This window comes from Podarcis raffonei, chromosome Z (genome assembly GCF_027172205.1).
Source record: "Podarcis raffonei isolate rPodRaf1 chromosome Z, rPodRaf1.pri, whole genome shotgun sequence".
Lineage (NCBI taxonomy): Eukaryota > Metazoa > Chordata > Lepidosauria > Squamata > Lacertidae > Podarcis > Podarcis raffonei.
Window position 1 is genome coordinate 13,003,658 of NC_070621.1, and position 18,277 is coordinate 13,021,934.

Below are 18,277 nucleotides of genomic sequence, written 5' to 3' on the forward strand. Positions count from 1 at the left end.
GGTTCTGAGTGACGTGGGTGAGGAAAGCTTCAAGGAAGGGTCTACTCTTTACGAAGGGCAAGACAAGCAGAACCTCCATTGACACTGGCTGTAAGCTGAAGAATAACCTGAATAACTTGTGCTTGAGCTTGTTTGCTTCCTCCACCTTCCCATTCCTTTTTTCTCATGTGCAGTCTCTTTTTTTATTGTGAGCCTTGAGGGCAGAGCCTGTCTTAGTACTGACTTTTCTAAAGGGCGGGTGCAAAGACTGCAAAGAAATAAAACAGTGGGCATTATAGTTGACCAGAGTGGTCAACTATAATGCCCATCAACCCCAGCCGGTGGCTGTGGATGATGGGAGTTGTAGTTCAGAAAACACCTAGAGAGCCGAAGGTTCCCCACTCTTGGACATAAAACAATAATCTGGTCTAATGCCAGCCAAACTTCTCACAGTATTTAGTATTCCTGGGTGGCATGTAAATACTCACTACTCACGCAAGGGAAAAATTAGGGCCATGCCAAACCTAAACCAAGTGAGGACAATGACAATGCTAAGCTGAATTCACATCTGATTGATGTTTTAAGACCCATCAGAATGGCAGCCCCGCCCTTTCAGTTACCCACTTGCGAGAAGACCATGCTCTACATCCAGAATGAACTGAGCCCATGCTATCAAAATCCTTAAAGCCAGGCTCTGACCAGAAAGCATCATTAGCCCATGATGGGGCAGGAAGGATCTAAAAGATCCATCCTTCCATTACTGATTTTCAGGTGGTGAGTGTTGTTGCTTGTTCAGCGAAAGGGGAGTTGTATCAGCAGGCTTGGGGGAACATCAACAAAATCTTTAGCAGGGGGAACCCTAAGGGGGAGAAAAACAAACCCCTCAAAACAGTCCAGTGAATACTGAGCAAGCTCAGTGAACATAGAATACTGGTTGACAGCAGTGGGTGGAAGGGAGTACTGTAGAGGAGGGCACGGCTGGCTGAGACACTACAAAGGAGCACTCCACACTGCCAACATCTGTGGCCAGTTCCACTTGTCTCTACAAACAGCATTTTACTGGAAGTGTGAAAGCTCAGCGGCTTCCACAAGGCTGGTACCCAGCCCTAAAGAACATCTTCATGGATGATGAAACAATGGCATGAAAAGATTTGATGGCCTCAGTACAGCACTCTTGCAACCCCTTCTAAATGCCCCAAATTTACCTCCCTGAGCAGCTCCTGGACATGCTCGTCACCAGAGAGATTCCCTTCAAAGTGCTTCTCCAGGATGGTCACTTTCTCCTGCAAGTGGCCCACAAGTTGGCTTTTCTCCTCCACCTCAACAATCATCTGTCGAGAGACATACGTTTGCTCTGCAATGAATTCTAAATAAACATGGGCACATTGAAGCGGGCATACCCGTCAATGTAGGAGAGGCTGCGCATTTGCAACCAGGCACTGAGCAGGGAGAAGAACCAGTCTCTCACTTTTGTGCAATGGGGATTTCTGATGGGCATATTTACTAAGACCTTTCACAGGAGCCAGAGGAGGTACTGATTCGTGCACCCATGGGCACCAGGTTGCTGACCCCACAATCTCTGCACATCAATTCCAGTTTTTCTGGTTGCTGAAATATCTGTATCATCACATAGCATTCTCTTCTGCCCAAACCCTGGGGGTCTGCTTACCCCTTTTCTCAGTGTGATAACATCCAGGCCATACCTTTTGCTTATTCTGTTCATGCTCCTGTTTCAGAGAGTCGTGTTCTCGCTGCAGTGCTTCCAATCGCTTTTCACAACTGGCGGCAGATACTTGAGCCTAAAATATATGCTTTATTAATTATTGGGTTTTCCCACTTTTCCACCAAATGGGGCTCAAGAAGATTAACAATGACAATATGGAGGAAAAAACAATTAGAGCAGCCATGCAAAGAAAAAGCAAAGATACCCAAGAACAAAAAACAAAGTTATTGAAATAAAAACCATTTTCAATGGGTTGTACACAACTTTAGTCCCACTCAAGGGTGGGCCAACTGAAATTAAAGGACACAGCTAACTGAGAGTCATTAGTTTCAATAGGCCTACTCTAAGTAGAGTTTAGTTGGACACCTACTGAATTTCCCCCATAAAAGTAATAAACCACTCGATTGTTTAAAGAAAACAACCCTCAAAGTGGTATACAAAGAAATTAAACAATAAAATATCAATAATGAAGTTAAGAACAGTGTTTAAAAACATTTTAAAGATAATTAAAATTAACAACAAGCTAAAAAACATATTAAAACACATGTCAACATTCTATGTACCAGTGTAGGTTTGCTGAAACAAAAATGTTTTTAGTAGGTGCCCTCCCTGCTGCTGAAATAGGAGATGCTCCCATCAGCATTGGCATTCTGCTGGCTCCTGAAGACACACCTGCTTGGGCAAGACTTCTCCTGAAGTGAACTTGTGATTTTATTGTTTTCACTGTCTTTTCACTGTTTTAATTGCTATGTTTTTAATTTTTTGTTTTATTTTTTTTTTAAATATTTTTATTCAAGAATTTTTCCATATAAACATAACATACATAAACATACGAAGACAAAAACACAACAAAAAAAAAAAACAAAAACAACAAAACATGTACCATTTCATATCCTGATTTCGTATACCTTCCTTCCCCGACTTCCTCGTGCCTCCCTTTTCTGTATTCCAAATTCTTATCAATTACTCAGCAAATCTTCCCTTATTTTAATTTAAGTTTAAGCTAATCTTCCATATTCTCCTTGTCTTAACCATTACTAATAGTAACCGTTTACTTTCCAATCCATCATCATTCTAACTTTCATTAACTTTGTGATATTTCTTTAAATAGTCCTTGAATTTTTTCCATTCTTCTTGCGCTGTTTCTCTTCCCTGGTTTCGGATTCTGCTCGTCATTTCTGCCAAGCCCATGTAGTCTATCACCTTCATCTGCCATTCTTCCAGTGTGGGTAAATCTTGCGTCTTCCAGTACTTCGCAATGAGTGTTCTAGCTGCTGTTGTAGCATACATGAAAAAAGTTATATCTGTCTTTAACACCCCTTGGTCGACAATACCCAAGAGAAAGGCCTCTGGTTTCTTGGTGAAAGTATATTTAAATACCTTTTTAAGTTCATTATAGATCATTTCCCAGAATGCCTTAATCTTCGGGCACGTCCACCAAAGGTGAAAAAATGTACCTTCCTTTTCTTTACATTTCCAACATTTATTGTCAGGCAAATGGTATATCTTTGCGAGCTTGACTGGGGTTATGTACCACCTATAGATCATTTTCATAATGTTTTCTCTTAGGGCATTACATGCCGTAAATTTCATTCCGGTGGTCCATAACTTTTCCCAATCAGCAAACAAAATATTATGACCAATGTCCTGAGCCCATTTAATCATAGCTGATTTAACCGTTTCATCTTCCGTATTCCATTTCAGCAGCAAATTATACATTTTTGACAAGTTCTTAGTACTGGGTTCTAACAATTCTGTCTCCAATTTTGATTTTTCCACCTGAAAGCCAATTTTACTGTCCACTTTAAACGCTTCATTTATTTGATGATAGTGCAACCAATCTCTCACCTTCCCTTTTAATTTCTCAAAACTCTGCAATCTCAGTTTGTCCCCTTCCTTTTCCAGAATGTCCCAGTATCTTGGCCACTTAGACTCCATGTTTAACTTTTTAACTGCCTTAGCTTCCATTGGCGACAACCACCTTGGCGTTTTGTTTTCTAGCAAGTCTTTATATCTGACCCAAACATTTAATAATGCTTTTCTGACAATATGGTTTTTAAAACTTTTGTGTGCTTTAACCTTGTCATACCACAAGTATGCATGCCACCCAAAAATATTATTGAAACCTTCCAGGTCCAAAATGTCTGTGTTTTCAAGAAGCAGCCATTCTTTCAGCCAGCAGAAAGCTGCCGCTTCATAGTACAGTTTAAAGTCTGGCAGGGCAAACCCCCCTCTTTCCTTTGAATCCGTTAATATCTTAAATTTAATTCTGGGCTTTTTGCCCTGCCAGACAAATTTAGATATGTCTTTTTGCCACTTCTTGAAACAGTCCATTTTATCCATTATTTGCAATGCTTGAAACAAAAACAACATTCTTGGCAATACATTCATCTTTATAACTGCAATTCGACCTAACAAGGAAAGCTTAAGATTTGACCAAATCTCCAAATCTTTTTTCACTTCTGTCCAAGTTTTTTCATAATTATCTTTAAATAAGTTCACATTCCTAGCTGTCATATTTATACCCAGATATTTCACTTTTTTAACCACAGTCAACCCTGTCTCATTCTGAAACCTTTCTTTTTCAACCTGTGTTAAATTTTTCTCCAATACCTTTGTTTTTGACTTATTCAGTTTAAATCCTGCCAATTGACCAAACTCTTGGATTATTTCCAAAACTCTTTTCGTGCTAGCTTCTGGCTCTTGCAGTGTAAGTACTAGGTCATCTGCGAATGCTCTCAGTTTGTATTGTTTAGCTCCGACCTGAATCCCTTTAACCAACTGGTCCCTCCTAATCATATTAAGCAAAACCTCCAGGACCGATATAAAAAGTAATGGGGAGATGGGGCACCCCTGTCGTGTCCCTTTTTCTATCTTGAACTCTTCTGTAACCACATTATTTACAATTAATTTTGCTTTCTGTTCAGAATAAATTGCACCTATACCATTCTCAAACCCTTGGCCTACCCCCATCCCCCGGAGGTTCTTCAACATAAAGCTCCAAGAAATGTTGTCAAAGGCTTTCTCGGCGTCCACAAATATCAAAACATAATTTTTTGTTTTAATGTAGTTCCAATGCATGTTGTAAACTGCTTTGAGATTCCCCCCCCCCTTAAAAATATAAAGTGGTATAGAAATGATATAACAACAACAACAACAACAACAACAACAACAACAACAACAACAGTACTACTACCAGAACTAATGATAATGTAAATTAAATAACAAAAAAATTATTTAATTTCTCTACTATCCTTCAATTCATTTGAAGGGAAAAGGAAAGCTTTTAACCACACTCTCTGCTTGCAAGAGAGGCATCTGATGTATGTGGGTAAGAGAAGAGAATCTCCCACTTACATTTTGTAGATCTACTGACAGTTGCTGAATGTACGCTTGGAGCTCCTGGCTCCGCTGCTCTAAGGTTGTGATCTTGCTTTCTGCATTCTCCTCTGCATCGATGAGCTCATCCCTGTGAGGGGAGGAAATGAAAGGAGGAAGAGAAATTTAACTTGAAGGCCAGAAATCAGGGATAGCCAACACCGTGCCCTCCATATATTGTTATGATTCCAACTTCTATCAGCCCAGCCAAGAGGGCCAGTGGTCAGGAACAAAGGATTTGGGAAGTCCAAGAATATCTGGACGGCCATAGGTTCCCATCCCTGAGCAAGAAGTTCAATTCTCTGTGTTAGGTCTAAGCTGAGATAATGGTTTCATATCCAACCACAGGAAGCTTTATTTCATTTGCTCTGAAATGGTGCCCCCATGACCTGTCTTATGGAGATGGCAGTGGTTTTAGGTCTGCCCCTTAGAGCAGGCATGAGAAACCTGGGCCTGCCAACTTCCATCAGCCCCATCGTTTTGATGATATTGTTTTGGTTTTCTATTGTACACCACTTTGAAATCTTTAAAACATTAAGCACTTTAGAAATGCTTTTTAAAAATTGTTCATTAAACTGTTTCGAAGATACAGATTAAAAAATGAAACAAACAATACCGATGCAAAGAGTGAGCCATTAACATAACAGGCTTAAGATAGCTCAGTAACAATGCAAACTCATCAGCTTATGTTTATATTTATTCTACAGGGTTTCAAGGTAAAGAGGTAACTCAAAAGGTCCATAGTCTAGAGTAGTACTCTGATGTGGTGGACCAGCTATTTTTCCCCTCCCAACATCCCAGATTCTGGTGCCATATTTGGTCCCGGAAGCATCCCATCCAACCTGGGCTGTGATGGGGCTGCCACTGGCCAGCAGCCAACAGCTCGTGGACCAGCACCAGTCCTTGGACCACCACTTTTGAGTAGCACTGGTCTAGAATATACGAAGGACAAGGAGAAAACATTATCCTTTACGCTGGCATATCTTAAAATTATCACATAAAGATTCTGCCTTTCCTAAAAGAAGCTCAAGGTGGTGCACCTGCTTCTTCTTTCCACTTTATCCTCACAACCCTGTGAGGTAGGTGAGGCTGAGAGTGACTGACTGGCCCACTGAACTTCAGGGCCAAATGGGGATTTGAGCCCTGGTTTTCCAGGCTGTAGTCTAACACTCTAACTATAACACTATGATGGCTCAATAAATGCTACTCATAATTTCTCAAATGGGTCTTTCACCTACTATCCCCTGGCTGCCCTGAGTTTTTTGTGTTTTCTCTAAAAGGGCACATTGCCAAACTTTTTGATACCACTGATCAATACTAACATTCAGCAGTGCCTTCCAGTTCTGGGCTACCACCGCTCGTGCAACCAAGAGGAGATGCTTTTAAATAAATAAGAATTTACAGGCACACAAAGCCTGTCCAGGACAAGACACCCAGAGGGTCTAAACAGAACATTCTTTCCCCAACCTTTCTGCTTCCAGCTCTGCATGCTGCTTTCGTAGTTGCTGTAACTCTGCTGCCTGGTGGGAGGACAAAGTGCGAAAGGTCTGCAGCTCCTCTCGAGTGCGCTGCAGCTCTTGTGTGGAGGATCCCAATTCCTGCTCCATCTGGGCCAGTGACTCTTCCTTCTTCAAAAGCTGCATGTTTTAAAGAAAACAAACAACAAAACTACATATCAATCGGCTAGCTCTCAGAGGCAGAGGGAACTTCTCAGTACAGTGCTACCTTGGAGTATGGCAGGGGTGGCCAGTTTAATGCCATCCAGATGTAGTTGCACTGTAATTTCCCACCATGCCTGACCTCTGAGCCCTGCTTGCTAGGGCTGGTGGGAGTTGTAGGATGGCTTCTTATGCCCCTGTGTCTTAAGGGAAGGACTATAGATCAGTGGAAAAGCATTTGTTTTGCATGCAGAAGGTCCCATGTTCAATCCTTGACATCTCCAGGACAGGCTGATAATGTCTCCTGCCTAAAACCCAGGAGAGCTGCTGATGGTCAGTGTACAAAATACTGAGCTAAACAGGACAAGCTTCTGATGTTCCTACTTTGAGATTGCCCATGTACTCCCCTTTGATTCCCACGGTGAAAAAGAGGTAGAACATAAATGTAGTAAATAAACTAAAGGGTGAAGGCAGAGTCCAATAAGCCCAAGGGTAGATAAGAGAGAAAAAGAGGAAAGCCAGCTGTGGGGAGGGGGGGGGTCAGTGGAATATAATGGCAAGGGCTTCCTGGATTATGTCCCAGAGGTCTAGGCTGGGTCTAGCTGCCCTACCCCAAATGGGCCTCCCTTGGGATCACTCACCATGTGCTTGACTTTAGCCAGCTCCTGCTGCTGGAAGCCCTCCAACTCATCAATCTCATCCCTTTTCTGGAAGAGGTTCAAGCTCTGCTCTTTCATCTCTTGTAACTGTGCCGAAAGGAGCTTCTTCTCCTGTTGAGCAGCCCACACATAGAAAAGAAGATTAGGGGGATTTCCCAGCTTCAGTGTAAAAGCCAATTAAGATCTGAAAAGGGGGAGATTGTCCAGTGGTCTGCTTGGTGGGAGGAAGGCCCATCTGCAAAGGCCCTATATATCAAAAAGTACTCACAACAAGGATTTTGTGGTGGGTCTTGATGTTCTTACGCAAGCTAGCTAAGGTCTGTCATAGAAATTATCTCTATTCTGTGTAAAGAAAACTGAAAGAGCAACAACAAATGCTACAAAATACGCAATAAAACCATGTATACAAATTACTAATATTTATAGGGAAAAGCTCTCATCCTCCTGGTTCTCACCCAGGACCCAAACAGCCCACAAATTGCCCCAGAAATCTCACAATGAAGAGCTTTTCAGGGACCCACTGGCACCACCCTAGTTTCTCAGGTGAGGCTTTATGAACAGACACCCAGTCTGATGGAGCTTCCTCTGTGTCCCATCCAGCACTCAGATGCACACACACCAGTTCTAGGTGACAGGAGGTTTGGCTTGGTTAGTTTCCCAGGGGTCCCCTCAAGGATGGCAAACAGAACACCCCTTCACTCAACTGGAGGCTGCATCCAGTGCTAGTCCATTATTTTCAGTGGGTTTACTCTGATTAGAACTTAGTTGGATGCAACCCTTGGGAACGAGAGACCCTTAAAGCCACACCCCTTGCAGCAGAAAATGAAGCAGCAGCTTTGGGAGTTCTCTTGCTCAGGGGTAAGGATAAACTGAGAGGTACTGCCAGGTGTAAGTTGGGGTGTCGCAGGCCAGCCTTGTTTTCAAGGCATCTGGGCATTGCCACACTCTCTATTGTCGAGGGGTGTTACAAGCAGAGTAGTCTCTGTCTTTCATTCAGCAGAGACGGCATTTAAAAGTTTGACAATTGTACCTAAGTATTCAGAATATTCTTCTAGTCTGGTAATTATTCTACTGCTTGTTTGCCATTAGCTACCCCTGAGTAGTATAGGTGCTCAAGTAACTAGAAGCCTTTTTTGTTCAAGATTCTAGGCCTCAAGAATATAGAGAAAAATCTGGAAGCCTTTTATAAGCTTCTCTTATTCAAGTGTTCTAGGGAATGGTTTTCTGCTTCTCTTTCAAGGATCACAATAATATTTCCCTAGCCCAGCAGAGGGAAACCCATGGCCCTCCAGATGTTGGCAAACTACAACTCCTATCACCCCGTCACCAGACATGCTGGTTGAGGCTGAGAGGAGTTGGAAGCCAAACATCTGGCGGGGGGGCAGTTTCCCACCTTCCTGCCTTATGGAGAGAGAATTTACATCATTCTGCTGGTAACCCTGCAAGACCACATAATGCTTTTGCTATCAAGAAATGTCTACAGGATTCAACAGTCTAGACTGTCATGGAAGACTGAGGGACATGAGGCACCGAGACTAAGCTGCTTATGATGTCTGCAGCACAGCTGGGAACTAAATTTGAAGTCTATTTGGGAAGGGAAGGAAGAGAAGATTACAGCCTCCAAGAATGAGATCCTGTCTGTTTGCACATTTTAGGGCCCAGCTCCAAGTAAGCTACTTGCCTTTTCAAGGTGCGACAGCTTCTCCCTCCATTCCTGGGAAGGAAGAAAAGGACAGGTCAACATTTGCATGCCAGAGGGGCTATAATGAGGGAGAAGCTGGCAACAAACCAGGGAGCAGAAAAGTTCAGAGCCTACACCATCTGTCCTGCACAGTTCAAAGGAGCAACAGCAACTGGTGCTGTTATTGCATCACAGAGAGGCTCCCTTCCTTAAAGGGACAGTCTGAGAGAGAAGGAGCATGACTGTTTGTTATTTTATATGATTTATGCTATAATGTTTTAATGTGTTTTATTATGTTACTGTCATTTATTGTTTGTAAGTCACTTTGGGATTCATTTCAATGAAAAGCAGCACAGAAATACAATCAATCAATCTTCAGTGATGGCTCCTCACTTGTGGAAAGCTCTCCCCACAGGGAGGCTCACCTGGTACCACCGTTACATATCTTTAGGCACCAGACAAAAACAGTCCGGAAGACCGTTCAAGTTCCACAATGTTCGAAAGCCAGCAAAGGGCTGGCTGCAAGTTCAATGGAGAAAACTGAAAAACATGCAGCAGAATTCATTCGACTTCCAAGGCATGATTGAAAATGGAAGCAATTACTTCCAGGTTTTCGGCTTTCGAAAACCAAAACATTCAGCTTCTGAGACACTCAAAAACCGAGGTACCACTGTAATTGTAAGTGGCTCTGAGTTGCCAGGGCAAAAAAAGTTACTAATAAATTTAACAAATAATAACAATCTTGAGAGACTATTTCTGGGAGAGTAGGAATGGGAGGGGAAAGTGCCCCCTCAATGTTTGTTTGGTCTACAAACCTCATCATTCCCTGAAATGACCATGCTAAGCCTGAAAAAAGTGAGGACCTGGCAGAGTGGGGCTGACCAGGAAGGCTTGTCCCTCTCCTCACCCATCTCAGAACTTCTGTAAGCATGGCAACAAAGGCTTCACGAGCCTGACTGACCTGGTCCTTCTTCTCGAGAGCCAAAACTGTGCCTTCTGCCATCTTGGCCGTGCTGGCTTGATGAGCCTCATTCTGCTCTTGGAGCTTCTTCACAAAGGCTGTGGGTGACAACACATGAGCCGGAGAAACACCTGGGTGCTACTGTGCCCAAGGCCCAGACTCATTCCATCTTAGGAGTGCAAGTTACTGCCTAACAGTGAGCCAAGGCTACTCCAATGCTGCCTGCTCTGACTGGCAGTAGGTCCCCAAGTCCCTCAGCAAAGTGTTAATTGCTAATGACTGCTACCCGAAATCAGTAGTGGCTGGTGCCCAATGGGGTTGGTAGGGCAGAAGGCAGGGAGTCCAATGGTAGGTGGAGGCACAGCCAGTGACAGGTGGAGCTAAGCAATTCTAGCTTTGTCCTCTTCCCCCTCCCTGCAGAGTTCTACAAGGGCAACACTGAGATTAAGGAGCCGCAAACTGACAGGCAGTGCCATCTCCTGGACTGTTGTGAGTCAGAAAACAGGCAGGCAGATATTGGCTGTGGGTAGACTGAGGTTAGTGGGGCAGTCCCACTACTGCCTGAAATTGTTTTAACTGGAGATTTTTGGGGTAGGGGTGGGGGGAAATCACACCAGGACCTTCCATATGGAAAGCATGTGTTCTGGCACCGCCCCTTTGTACTGCCCCATCAGCAGAACATTACTCCACAGAATGAGGTAACTCTTCGACGGGACCCAAGCTGGGGTTTGGGGCGGATGCTCCCCCTGCTTATTCAAAAACCTCTGAACCTTGCACAGGTCCTTCAGAAGCTGCAGATAGCAGATGAGAACATTGTATGAGAGATGCCTATGTTTTGTATGTGTTATATTTCTCAGAATAAAGAACCATTCACAGTTCTCTGCTCATTTCACTTTCTCTTCTTTCAGTGTCCCAGCTACACTTCAGGCAGCACTATACTGAGCAACTATACTAGGCCCAAATCTCACCCCTCATCTGCTTTCCCACAAATGAGGAAGTAAATAAAGGGCCTGCTCAAGTGTATGCCAAACCACAGCTTACCATTTCAAGAATGAGATTCAGGCTCACACGCTGCCTCCTCCCCTCAGGATTTTGCTAGTGATAAACCTGTTTCGAACAGCCAGACTAAAGTCTATGCTGGCCTACAAACTGTGCCTTCATCCTCATTTGCAAGCAAGCACAAATAATAATTTTCTTGCCTGGCTCAAGTTCAAAAAACAGTTTTACTTCCTGAGGCTTCTAAGCCCTTTTTTAAAGGGAAATGGAAAGAAGATGGGTACGTACAATCCTGATGGGTCTCTAATGCGTTCTCAAGCTTCTCCTTAATCTTCTGCAAGTTTCGGACCTGCTCGGCGTAATCTTGGGGGAAGGAGGCAGCAGCACCAACCAGAGATGGGCAGACAGGAGGGGAAAAACCGGGAGGAGGGGAGGAAAAAAACCTGGTGAGTGAAGAGGAATAATGATTTCCTTTGTTTGAAAATCATTTCTGTTAAGGAAGGTGAGGCAAACGGCCACACCTCAACACCAGGCAAAACAAAATACTGCTACTGCACATGAAGTATGAAGAAGAGGTACAGACAGAAGGAATTTTGCTAGGAACAGAGAATCAAACATTGCTGAAAGGGCAGGGCAAATTACCAAGACCAGCAGAGTGGCTCCAGCAGTCCATTCCTTTCTCGGTAGCCCATAGTATAGTTGCACAGAGTATGTGTAAACTCAGACCTTGATGCTCTATAAAATCACACATACAACATCCCTGCTGGCTCAAAGAATGGAAGCAGTTTTATCATCATATGTTAGAAGAACAATGCGTCATTTTTGACTGCCTATCCAAGTGCAGACAGTGGAAGGATTAATGGAGTCTTACAGCAGTGGACTACAGAAGTGTAATTAAAAACAGGAAGGGCTTTTTTTGGCAGGGTGGGAGCGCTGCCCACTCTAGCAATGGATAAGGGACATTTTTAGCTTTAGGGCTGCATTCCTTTGTAGACAACCTTTGTTGGGGGGTGGGGGGAGAGACATGCCAGTGGTGGGCAGGGCTAGAAGCAAAAGTGGGGGAAAGCAATGGATGTGACTCTTTTGTATAGCAGGTTACTTTTTGGCCACATAAATATCAGAGGGTCTCTGCAAATACATAAATCCCTTTCCATCCTCTATTTACACAAGCAAGAGGCATGATCACATCCAAGGACACATTTGGGCCATGCCAGAGGACAGTGTGGAGCAGGCCATTGAGAGGCATGGCCTGGACAGAGTCTAGAAGGCCTAGAAGGCTACTTTTGGCTCACCCTCTGCTTTGAACAGGTATGACTTCTGAATGTTGTCTATACAACAGGGAGCACATGTGTTCTTAGGCCAACCCCTCACCCCCAACATGGCACCTACCAGACAGCTTGACTTCCAGCTTCCGGATTTGTTCATTCCTCCGGAAGAGCTGAGACGAGAGGTCCTCCCTGGAGCTGCTTCCATCTGAGGGCTTAGTGAATTAAGAGATATATAGTAGGGATACTCACTTTTAAAAATTCAGAAATGAACAGTCCAACACACTTGTCCATTTCAGCAACAGCAACAAAAGAAGAGCCTGCCCATGGGGAGCAGGGGGAGAGATGAGAGGAGAATGGCACTTTGCTGCAGTTCTTACATCATGCTACAGTTTTTAAAGCATTGGCAGTGTTTTATCCCTTCCACTAGCAAAAATGGTGCTCTCAATTCTTCTCTTATGATTAGATAATGTCACACTAGATGGATAGGCTCATTCCTCTCAACTCAGCATTGGTCTTACTCCACCTTCATGAGGTGCTAGTGAATTTTGCCTTTTTATGCTAAATTGCATAGAAGTTGTCATACTGGCTGCTTGATACCCTTGCCAACACAGAAGTGAACCCCACACTGCTCACCAGTCAACATCACTCACTTGTCAGAGTTACATCAGGTGACTGACAGGTGAACATACTGCTTTATTGAAAATTTGGCGTGATAATGAAGTGCTGGATTCAGCCCACACTATCAGTGCTACCACCTGGTGCACTTCCCCCATTTCTTCTCCTGGACAAAAGGAATTGGTACTACGACATTCAAGAGGACCAAACCACACCAGAGAAAGATTCATAACATTTTTAGGTTTGCTTTTGTATTCTGTAGACTTCAACATAAAATTGAGCAAATCAATACATAGTTGTTTTAAAAAACTAGATAGCAAAACGTAGCATTTGGCACTTACAAAGTCATCCCCGGAATCTGCTCCTACAGATGTGATGGACTCCTTGCTGACCGATCTGGGCATTCTAGCCACCCCTCCTGGCCGCGGAGAAGTAGCTGCCTCTTCCGCAATCTTCTTCTTTAGCTTTGCAAACATCTTCAACAGCCAGACAGGCCCTCAAAGGCAGGATCACTGCAGTTCAGACAGTCAAGGCACAAGCACACAGCAGTCTGTGCCTGATTTATCTTCCATCCAATCAGTTCCTCTCCCTCAAGGGGCTCATTGCCCAGTGCTGTTTCAAAATTAAGGGGGTGAATTTGTAATGACCAAATCTGACAATACAGTTCAGTAACAATACAGTTCGGGGGTGCATTTGTAATGACCAAATCTGACAATACAGTTCAGGCAATCTGCAAGAATTAGTTCAAAATCAAAATCTATGTTTGGAACAATTTTGAACTCCTTGAATTCTAAACCTACATTGCTCTCCAACTCTCTTCTGTCCACCTACCCCAACCTCAATGCAAGCCAAAGTACTGGAACAGATACAATACTAGTCAAATCTAAAAACAAAATCGTAACTAATGTTTTTTGAAGCTACTGTCACTGGGAACCACATTCGCACTCAGGTTTCAGACCTTTTAACAGTCTTCAGTTCCTTCATCTTTTTCTTAAAACCAATACATAAGATTATGTACTTCTGAGTCATGTTTTACAATATTTACAAGTATCCCAATAAAAATAAACTCCATAAGGCTTTAAAATTGACTGTAAAATTTAAACCACAAGATGTGCCCTTGATTGATGGGCTCAAGCTATCAAGACAGAATGAGACACAACACTAAAAACATCATTAGAAATTCCGGCCCATACCAATACTTGGCTCTTCTGATTTTGTTGGCTTCAAGTATGTTGGAAGTCACAGGGACCCTACCAGTGACATGCGCCATATGCAAGAGGCAGAACACAGCTTGCAACATCAAAGCAGGGCCCCCAATGCAAGATAAAAGAACTAAAGAAGAGGTCTCACTGAAGCCACATGAAGGGGAATTACCATCTCCTGGCTCAGCCTCTCTGTCTACCTAACACCATCTCCCTGAGCAACCATGAATTATTTACTGGATTTCCTGACAACCCTGCAGGAGCTATAGGACACCTGACACCACCTGTCCTACATGCTGACCTTGAAAGTACTTCATGAACATTGTAGGCTGATTTGTGATAGCAACTTCAGCTTCCCCACATATTTAACTCTGCCTCTCACTACCAAACCTCATGATGACACCCTCAGCTTGAACCAAAAGGATGACTTACAGGATCCACTCTGAACCAACACTTAGCAAGAGGTGCCACAGCTTGTGTGCCCAGAAATCACTATCGCCAACCAGGAAGCACTCTTCTCTAGTTCTAGAAGCAGGTGGGATGGTGGCAGCAAATGACTAATGGCAGGCAACGTTAATAAATTATGCCTAGACTTTTTAGCTTTTCTAATACAATTTCTAAGTTAATGTTTGAAAAGCATTTTTAACTTACACATGCCTGTTATTTACATATAGTTGAGAACATAGCCAGAGGCACTCTTTATTTATACATTCTGGGTCTGAGAGATCATATTTGGCCCCCGGTATGATGCTCTTTGAATTTCTTGTCATATTCAGTTTCCCACCAACTCACATTAGACTACAGTAATGTCAATGCACTCCCCACCATCACCTGTTACTGAAGGGGTGGGGGAAGTCAAATTTGGCCTGTGGGATCATTTTAAGACAAGTGATGCTCACGCTATATATCAGGCACACAGATCAGTTATCTCCAGTGTAAGCACTAAGTGCTAAGACAGGAGATAAGGGATCTCTTATCACTGATCCTAGTGCTAAGCACTACAGTAATTATTACTGTATTTACCCCTTATCAGTTGCTTATTGCAGTAGAGGCAAACCCCCTTAGGAGCAGCTATGGTGAGCTGCACTTCTGTCTTATATTCTTCCTACAGAAAAGACTGCTGTCTGGGATTGGTTATATGAGACATCTTTTGACAATCTTTTAGACACAACTCAATGTGCTGGTGTTAGTTTAAAATTCTAACACAGCTACCTTAATGATTATTTTCTCCTATATGTGGACCTGTCCAGACACTAAGGTAATATTAAGAAGACTTTCTTTGGATTCCACTTGTTAGAAGTGAGCTGGGCTGTGACCCAAAAAGGCCTTTTCAGCTGTGGCAATTCAACGTCCTTTCAGTGACAGGTGGAGACTTTTAGGTTTCTTTAAAACAAAGCCTTAAGCTGGCTTTTAAAAACCTGGTTTAGTACTGGTGCGCTGCTCTACTCCATACTTTATCGTAACTACTGTTTTGCCAACCTGGTGCTGTCCAGATGTGCTGGGCTACAACTCCTTCAGACCACACCAGCACAGCATTGCTGTATGGGAATAGCAGTCCAAAACATTTAGAGAGCACCAGATTGGCAAAGGCTGCTTCTCTGCCTTATTTACTGTCCTTAAACTACCATTAGTTATTTTGGGACCCTTTGGGTAGAAGACAGCAAGAACAGAAAGCTTAAAAATAAAACCAACCATCTCACGAAGCAGTGAGCACGAGTCAATACACACATTTGAAGTTGCTTTAAGCATCTTAAATAAATTTGATTCTTGCCTTCCAAAATTTGCATAACATTATCTTTAACCATTTTACCTTTGAATAGCAAACCCCTCATTGTTTACATTGCTACTATAATACCTATGTTCAATACAACCAGATCCACATTGCAATCCTGCCCCACCTGTATTCCAGGGCTTACTGTCTAGCAAGTACTCTCAGGTCTTGCTAGCAAGTTTCCCATAATGGGCATCTGGCTGGCCACTATGAAAACAGAATGCTGGACTAGATGCGTCTTTTGGGGTCTGACCCTAAAAGGCTCTTCTTGTGCTATAAGTACATTTAGGATTGCAAAGGGCATTATGATATGGATGTTTCAGCCAGGAAAGATCTTGTCTGAAATTCCCACTTGGTCACAAACCTCAGTGGATAACCTTTGGACCAGCTTTGTTGTGTGAGCAAAATATGGAGACATGGAAAGACTTGATGTCGATGTCCCTGCTCTTGAATAAAGTACAATAAAAAAATCAAGTAGGTGATTCCAAATATAGTTTTATTACTTGATCAGAGCTTCTGAGGCATTCCAGGTGTTTTCCTTTTTCTGCAGTGCCCAAACAATGTTGCTAGCATCAAAATGCTAGCGTGTATCCCATCACTCACCCCATAATTAAATCTGGATTTATTCTTTTCAAGGGAAATTACAACGCACATGTTACCAAAACCCTGTTTGTAAATTAAGCCCCATCTAGAAGGACTCAAGGTTAACACTAACAATAATGATACAAAAGTCACAACATAAAACAGGAAAACAAAAAGTCACTGGAGTCATACCTTTATTTGGGTCAACTAAAATGCTGCAAAACCGTGGTGTGGTTTTGAGTTACGTAGAAGTCTTCTTCAGACTTACTGTACAAAATCAGTTACAGATAGGTAGCCGTGTTGGTCTGCCATAGTCAAAACAAAAAAAAAAATTCCTTCCAGTAGCACCTTAAAGACCAACTAAGTTAGTTCTTGGTATGAGCTTTCGTGTGCATGCACACTTCTTCAGATACACAGTGTATCTGAAGAAGTGTGCATGCACACGAAAGCTCATACCAAGAACTAACTTAGTTGGTCTTTAAGGTGCTACTGGAAGGAAAAAAAATTTTTTGTTTTGTACAAAATCAGGCTTTGGTGGGGCAAGGCTTGGAAAGAGGGAAAAAGAGAAGTAGGTATTTCCCTCCCCTCATTACTGTGAAAGCCAATGAAGAGCGGCAAGACCCAGGTTCAAATCTCTGTTAAAGCCATTAAAGCTCACTGGGTTACCCTGGGTCAATCACTATCTCTCAGCCTGAAACGCTGTGAAGATAAAACGCGAAGGAGAAGTGTGCACACCACCTGGACCTCCTTGGAGAAAAAGTGGGACGTAAGTGTAAGAATAATTCATAAATAAATAATGAATAACGATGCCTGAATCTTCCCCTCTTCCCTCCTCGAACCCTTTTCCTTTTACATGACGCCTGAAGAACAGCGTTGGGGAACCCGAACACTTTCTCGCATCTTTTGCTTGGTCCTTTTATAGGCAATAAATATGGTAAATGAGCGGGGAAGACGGAGGCTCTTAACAGCCGCGCCAAACCTTCCCTATTTACCGTATTTACCGTCTCACCTTTCTTTCCAACACTACCACCCTCCAGAAAGCAAAACAGAAACCCACCCCCAACGACCGCAATACACTGACATTTCACGCACCCTCTAAACGCCAAGGAAAAGAAAAGGCGGAACATAAAACCCTTTCTCTTAACTCACCGGCTGGTTCCTGACAGAACGGACGCCTCAACCACTCAGCCGGATCCGGAAACAGTGTCACCACCGGCTGGCGGAAGTGACGTGGCAGAAAGGGACTAGGGACGCGTGCGCAGAGAGAGGTGCTGTTTGTTTCTTTGTGTGTAAGTGTGTGTAGCGAAGGAGACGATATAAGGTTGGAGGGCGTGGCCACTTCGGAGGCGTGGCTAAAGAAGAGGGCCCACCCCTCGCGTGACTGAAAAAGGGCGGATATAAGAAAAAATGGAGGCGGTACTTGCGTCACACGTCGCGCCCCTCCCACTTTCGCCTCAGGACGGCGTTCGAGGAGGCGGGACAGAGCGGGAGGCAGGCGCTCAAAGGACTGCGTACGGACGCTCACCGTGCATTTAAAGCACACGCTTAACGCTCACCCCGCAAAGTATTCTGGGAAATGTGGTTTGCCCTCACAGACCTACAATTCCAATAGCACCCTTAGCAAACTACTGTTCCCAATAAATGTGATTTAAATGGGAGGCGTGTATGCAGCCTGTACAGAAAATGAAAGAAACACCATTTTGTTCTTTGCTGTTATATAAAAAATATTTTTCCTTTTTAATAAAGAGGTAGCTGTCTACACTTAAGTAAACTCGCTTCAAGTCTCTGCCAAAGCAGACTGTGA

At 43.3% G+C, this 18,277-nt stretch overlaps 1 protein-coding gene across 2 annotated transcripts in view; it reads right to left on the reverse strand.

Annotated features, from left to right (window-relative positions):
* The window catches only part of GOLGA1 (golgin A1), a 41,273-nt gene extending 23,526 nt beyond the window's left edge, over window positions 1-17,747 (reverse strand). The window contains exons 1-11 of one of the 2 annotated variants that reach the window (XM_053374355.1): window positions 17,623-17,747; window positions 13,260-13,530; window positions 12,425-12,515; window positions 11,324-11,398; window positions 10,040-10,137; window positions 9,079-9,111; window positions 7,380-7,508; window positions 6,548-6,717; window positions 5,060-5,171; window positions 1,683-1,778; window positions 1,185-1,310 (exon numbers count right to left, since the gene is read on the reverse strand). In XM_053374355.1, coding sequence (XP_053230330.1) covers window positions 1,185-1,310; window positions 1,683-1,778; window positions 5,060-5,171; window positions 6,548-6,717; window positions 7,380-7,508; window positions 9,079-9,111; window positions 10,040-10,137; window positions 11,324-11,398; window positions 12,425-12,515; window positions 13,260-13,394 — 1,065 coding nt within the window. In that variant the 5' untranslated portion in view covers window positions 13,395-13,530; window positions 17,623-17,747. Of the gene's footprint in view, window positions 1-1,184; window positions 1,311-1,682; window positions 1,779-5,059; window positions 5,172-6,547; window positions 6,718-7,379; window positions 7,833-9,078; window positions 9,112-10,039; window positions 10,138-11,323; window positions 11,399-12,424; window positions 12,516-13,259; window positions 13,531-17,622 lie in introns of those variants that run through there. The other variant, XM_053374354.1, reaches the window with a different exon arrangement.
* Between the last annotated feature and the right edge of the window lie 530 nt (window positions 17,748-18,277).